At 41.2% G+C, this 6,543-nt stretch overlaps 1 protein-coding gene across 1 annotated transcript; it reads left to right on the top strand.

Annotated features, from left to right (window-relative positions):
• Positions 1–2,491: 2,491 nt before the first annotated feature.
• On the top strand, positions 2,492–5,929 carry LOC149401018 (uncharacterized). The gene is made up of 6 exons (XM_089610579.1): positions 2,492–2,567; positions 3,405–3,605; positions 3,692–4,080; positions 4,318–5,302; positions 5,453–5,766; positions 5,879–5,929. Exons 1-6 carry the CDS (start codon positions 2,492–2,494, stop codon positions 5,927–5,929), a joined length of 2,016 nt encoding a protein of 671 aa, XP_089466705.1.
• Positions 5,930–6,543: the final 614 nt, after the last annotated feature.

The raw sequence follows: 6,543 nt of genomic DNA, 5'->3' as shown, positions 1-6,543 counted from the left end.
CCAAACGACACAAACAAGAAAAAACGACACCCAGAAAGTTATGACCAGGGGTCTTAAATGAGTCCCAAAAACAATTCTCCCAAGGTGCGACAATCAGCCCAAAATGTGACAAATGGTCGAAAAAAAATTTCAATAGGATGTAGGGTACCTTAAAACGCTCCAAAACACACAAGGAATCTATCAGCAAAATAAAATTTCTTGAGGTCAAAAATACTCTTTTTTTTCGGATCCTTTTTCTTTCTTTTATTTTTTTTTTATATCCGGGAGATAAATGCTAATTCAGAATTAATGTGAAACGCTAAAATTGATTGTGATCACACAAAAACAGGAAACGAATGAATGGGTAATTAAATGGAAAATGATTATGGAAATAAGGAAACTAAATGAAATCCGGAATTAAATGAAAGACCGAATTCAAGAAACCATGAAATAAGGAGATTTCCGAAATCAAATGCTAAAAATATGGAAACTGAATAAGAATTGACTTCCGAGAATAGACTTTGACAATTAAAACGAAAATTACGATCTCCACAGATTTTTTTTTGCTCGGATCTCTTTTTTTTTTTTTACGCTCAAGAACATAGACCTAACCCACAAATAACACAGACCTAACACGAAGATAACAAACACAGACTCAACACTATAATTACGTACGTACGGAATGAACACAACAAAAACGGAGAAAAACAAAGAAAACGAAACAAAGGATAAGCAGACCTAAAAGTAGAGACTAGCTCTGATACCACTTGATACGAACCTCGATCGACTTGCTCCGAGACCCAATATCCTAAATAGCACAGCGGCGGATCGTTCTACGAATGAGGAACGAGGGTGGAATGAATGACGCCACGAACGGTTGCGAAAGACCGTCTGATGAGTCGGGTTTGAACGCCACAAGACTAGTCTTGATAAGTTCGATAAAAGTTCATAAGAACTCAAGAGAAGACTCTCATATTTTTTTTATCAAAATCTGGATTCTTTCATTCAGCTTAAAACCTCCTTTAAATAGGAAAATACAAAGCAAATTCGGAGTACATTGTTGCCCTAGTTAGGAAAATACAAAGCAAATTCGGAGTACATTGTTGCCCTAGTTTAAATGGGCCTACAAAACATTATTTAGGCCTGATAACATTAAAATTAAAAGCCTAACTTAATACCTAACACACATGGGCTTCATTAAGCATAACTAAAGCCCAAAAACACTTTAAAATGACTCTAACTTCATCTATTATTTTTAACTATGAAAATAACAAATAAATAACTCAAACTGCTTAAAATGACTCAGGGTTTTTCTTGTGAAGAAGACACATCTCGGCCTTCTCCGAGTCCTTGAGACGCGACCCTCTTGCCCCGTGCTCCTGCGCTCGCTTCACTAGATCGCACGTCTCCTTAAACCGACCAGCCCATCCGTCCATGAACCTCTTGCTGCTACGAGCCTCGTCCTTCAACTCCCTCATCAATTGCTCGTACCCGTCATCGTCTTTTAACTCTAATCGACCCATTGGAAACGCTCAAATGCTCCCAGATACGGTTGACGACAATCTCGAGCCAAACACAGAGATAGGCTTTCACACTCGATGTCCGCGACAGATCGGTAATAATAACGCAATGAAGCTTCTCCATTTTTTTTTCTCTCTCTACTTCTCAAGCTTACACCGGAAATGCTCAAAGACCTGAGATCAATTTTTTTTTTTTTAAGAAAATATCAAAGATTCTAAAGATAGGCAACTTTTTATTCTAAAGATTTCTCTATTCGATTCGAATACATTGCAAATTGAGATGAATACACCGAACGCTACTATATTATTATTATTATTATTATTATTATTATTATTATTATTTGTTCCACGTCATTCTTGGTTCAAATTAAAAATCAACAAAGATGGACTCTTTTTTTTTATCTTAAGACGAAAAAACATTTAATATAAACGCTTGGACTATACGTTGTAGAAATTTCTCGCCGCGGCGAGGTAGAAATCTAGCCGCGGCGAGGTCCATCCTTCTATAACGCTTGGACTATACGTTGTAGAAATTTCTCGCCGCAGCATAAAACACGTGGCGCTGCGACGAGGATTCCATAACGGATAGTCTAAGCGTTGTGGGAAATATGAAATATATTTTAATTCTACAACGCTTAACCACAAGCGTTGTAGAAACACCAAGTTTCTACAACGCTTAGCCATAAGCATTGTAGAAATATCCAGATTCTACAACGCTTAGCCATAAGCGTTGTAGAAGCGTTATAGAATCTGGGTGTTTCTACAACGCTTAGCCAATCTGGGTGTTTCTACAACGCTTATGGCTAAGCGTTGTAGAAAGTGGGTTGTATAATCTAACATTTGTAGTAGTGATGCCATGCTCGACTGCGTCTAAAAGTTCTGCATCGCCAAAGAGCCGCTACGCATTGACCGCGGGGCCGAATCAGCTCTACCGGAGATGGACTGTAGAGGAGTCTCGAGAAACACCAAACGTTCCAACATGGAGATAGAGAATGACAGAGATGGCTATGGTGATGGAGACGGAGAACGACGTAGATGGAGATTGCGACGTTGATGGCAATGGCAACGGTGAGTTCGAACGGCGGAGATCGAGAGCTTTTCAGTGTTTTTTTTTGCTGCTCGAATCAGTGTTTGGGGTCGCGGCTTAATTTTTGTGGTCCATGTGTATTGTTGTTACGTTATTTGTTGGCTTTATTTTTTTAGTGCAAGTTGTTTGGAAAGATGTCGGTCTTCATGCTCCAGCTTATGGTAAGACATCACTCCTCATGTGCGCAGACAGTATTTCGGGCAAGTTTCCAGTTTGCCAGATTGCCTCGCTGGTGAATTTATTGCGTGATATTTGTGTGATGATGGGTAAGGAAACCCTAGATACACTTCCATGCCTGTACAGCTACTATAAAAGCCATGCGCTTCCCCCTTGGCATCCTCGACGCTTTTGATAAAATACATAGAGCTCCTAGACGTGCAAGACCGGCGGATTGGGAGGCCTTGTGTTTTGTTAAGAGCGGTGTATTCTCTCAAACACTATTCCAGAAAGATTGAGTGTTTGTGAGAGTTGGGTTCTGTGTACTCGTGATTGAAGACTCACGATCGTTTGAAGATTGAAAGTCATCCAAGCATAAGCGGTTGCTCGAAGAATGGAATTGGGGCGGATCTCAAATCCAGGGGGAGTGCCCCCAGACGTAGGTGTATTGCACCGAACTGGGTAACCATATTGTGTATCTCTTTCTTATCGCACTTTTTGTTGTTTATCCATTATATGTGTTCAAGCAAGTTGTCGGACACATTGTCAACACTTTGTGGGCGACATCTTATCTTTGTGACTAATCAGAATTTCAATTGGTATCAGAGCAGGCACCTAGATCCTTTGGTGGTTTCCTGGGTATTTTTTTTTCTGATTACCAGATATGGATAGTTCTAGAGAGGGAGGCTCGGTCAATCATCCTCTAGTACTTGATGGAACCAACTATGGTTACTTGAAAGCATGCATGAGCGCCTTTATGAAATCCCTTGACATCAGAACTTGGAAGGTTGTGATACATGGTTGGGAAGCTCCAGCTTCTGTTGATGATAAAGGAGCTCTTACTGAAGATGAGGCAGCTCTGGGTAACTCTGTGCACTCAATGCCATATTTAACGGGGTTGATAAAAATGTTTTCAGGCTTATAAATACCTGCACGAGTGCCAAAGAAGCTTGGGAAATTCTTGCTGTCGCCTATGAGGGAACCACTAAAGTCCGTGAGCAGAAGCTGCAGTATCTCACTACAAACTTTGAAGCTCTCATTATGCTTAAAGATGAATCTGTTGCAGACTTCAATGTGCGTATTCGAGACCTTGCCAACGAATCCTACTCTCTCGGCAAACCCATGACCGATGAAGATCTCGTCAGGAAAACTCTAAGAGCTTTAAGCCCAAGATTCAAAATGAAGATCACGGCGATAGAAGAAGCCCATGACCTTAAAACTTTGAAGTTTGATGAACTCATGGGATCCCTCATGACCTTTGAGCTTTCATTTCCCAAGATGGAGAAGAAACACAAAGGAATGGCCCTCAAAAGTTCTATTCATGATCAGAAGGAGCAGGTATACTCGGATAATGAAATTGATGATACTGTAGCTATGTTGGCCAAAAACTATAGCAGGGTTATGAAGAGATTCAATCAGATGACTGGTAAAAATGTCTCCCAAGATGTCAAAGAAAACTTTCAGCAAAGATTCCAAAAGAATGCTAACCCCCACAGAAACGGGAGAAGTGGTGAACGCTCTGGAAAAGGCAAAGGCATTCAGTGCCATGAATGTGAAGGCTTTGGGCATATTCAGAAGGAGTGTCCTAACTTCCTCAAAAAACAGAAAAATGGATACAACGCCACTCTATCTAATGAGGAAGAAGAAGATAGCGACTCCGACCAGATAAGCAACTGTGTGGCCTTCACAGCTTCTATTCCCACTCATAACCCTGAATCTATTGATGAATTTGCTGAATCCTCACAGAGATTTGTTATAGATGAGGAACTATCTGATGACACTATGAATGATGCTTATAATATTTTACACACTAAATGGGTTGAAGAGTCGCTAGTTCTTGACAAGCAGAGCGCACGTATTCTCTCTCTAACTGAAGACAAGGCAAGGCTCTTAGAAACCATTGTTGATCTGAAACAGGAAGTCAGCCGCCTAAATGGAGAGCTGGACCAGATGACTAAATCCGTCAGGATGTGGAACTCTAGCACCGACAGCCTTGACAAAATCCTAACCATCGGAAAACCTGCAAAGAACATGAAGGGGCTTGGATATACTCATGGTGCTTCCACATCTCAGACTACCTTTGTTCCCCAAATACCAGCTGGCCAGATGTCGCGAAAAATGTCTGAAACATCTGGCGATGATAAGTTTCAGAATCAACATCAGCGACATCCTTCTAGACCAACCAGGTCTCTTGTCAACAGACCTCGTTGGGTCTGCCATCATTGTGGTCGAAGGGGTCATATTCGGCCTTTCTGCTATCGCCTATATGGGAGGAACCTTCATCAGCATCAATCCACCCACAAGCATGCTCTTCCTCGCCGTCAACCCTCTTCACGATTGGAATGGAGAGTGAAAGACACATCCTATCATGCCAATATTGCTTACACATCTCTGAGTGTTTCCACCGATAGCGACTGGTATTTTGATAGTGGTTGCTCTCGCCACATGACGCGTGATCATGCTTTCCTGACCAACGTAAAACCTTACTCTAATTGTCATGTTACCTTCGGCGATGGAGTGAAAGCCAAGATTATTGGTAAAGGTCAACTAAATTATCCTGGTATGTCTTGTTTAACCGAGGCTTTATTGGTGGAAGGTCTTACTTCTAATCTTATCAGTATCAATCAACTCTGTGATTTGAATTTACGCGTCAATTTTACTCGTGATAAGTGTGTTGTGATAAATGAGAAACAATATGAACTTATAAAAGGAACCAGATCTCATGACAACTGCTACATGTGGTCTCCCGCCACAAACGCTCAGGTCAACAAATGTCTTGTGACCAAGGTAGACGAAGCCAAGCTATGGCATCAAAAGCTTGGTCATTTGAATCTTAGGAGCATACAGAAAATTGTATCTGGGAAGGCCATTGTCGGTGTCCCTGATCTAAAGATTGTTGAAGGAAGAATCTGTGGTGAGTGCCATATTGGAAAACAAGTCAAGAAGTCACAGAAGATGGTGCAACATTTTACCACATCACGTGTTCTAGAACTTCTTCACATGGATCTGATGGGGCCAATGCAGGTTGAGAGTCTTGGAGGGAAGAGATACGTGTTTGTGTGTGTGGATGACTTCTCCAGGTATACTTGGGTTGATTTTATCTGTGAAAAATCTGACACTTTTGCTATTTTTGAAGCTTTATGCAAGAAAGTTCAGAGAGAAAAGGGTGAAAGCATTGGCAGAGTGATCAGAATCCGGAGTGATCATGTGAGGGAATTTGAGAATATAAGCTTTACAAAGTTCTGTACTGCAGAAGGAATAGCCCATGAATTCTCTGCCCCCATCACACCACAACAAAATGGGATTGTGGAAAGGAAAAATCGAACCCTTAAGAAATGGCTAAAGTGATGATGCTGGCCAAAGACATCCCACCTCACTTTTGGGCCGAAGCTCTCAACACGGCTTGCCACATTCATAATAGAGTTACTATTCGCTCATGTACTGCTATCACTCACTATGAAATATGGAGGGGGAGAAAGCCAAATGTGAAGTACTTCCATGTCTTTGGTTGTGTATGTTATATTCTTGCTGACAGGGATCCCCGACGCAAGATTGATCCTAAAAATGATGAAGGTATCTTTCTTGGGTACTCTAGAAATAGTCGGGCCTATCGTGTCTTTAATAAACGCACTAAGTCTATGATGGAATCCATAAATGTGGTGGTTAATGATGATCATGTTGTTTTCAAAAGTACTAATGATGAAGATGAAGTGTTTCCTAGTAACACAGATGTCAGGACAGATGCTGAGAACATTGTGGACAACGTTTCCTCCGAGAGCCCTAATGTCAGGACAGATGCTG

Source organism: Urtica dioica, chromosome 4 (genome assembly GCF_054948205.1).
Source record: "Urtica dioica subsp. dioica isolate 48M chromosome 4, U.dioica_male_clone48M_v1_H2, whole genome shotgun sequence".
NCBI lineage: Eukaryota > Viridiplantae > Streptophyta > Magnoliopsida > Rosales > Urticaceae > Urtica > Urtica dioica.
Note: the sequence above shows the minus strand (reverse complement) of the source record. Positions and strands in the feature narration are given on the sequence as shown.

Excerpts from the sequence above, each read along its gene's own strand:
- LOC149401018 (XM_089610579.1), top strand. The coding sequence starts at position 2,492 with ATGACAGAGATGGCTATGGTGATGGAGACGGAGAACGACGTAGATGGA. Across the intron at positions 4,081-4,317 it reads TTCATGATCAGAAGGAGCAG|AAGGAGTGTCCTAACTTCCT; the intron begins GTATACTCGGAT and ends GGGCATATTCAG. Across the intron at positions 5,767-5,878 it reads ATCTGATGGGGCCAATGCAG|CTTTATGCAAGAAAGTTCAG; the intron begins GTTGAGAGTCTT and ends CTATTTTTGAAG.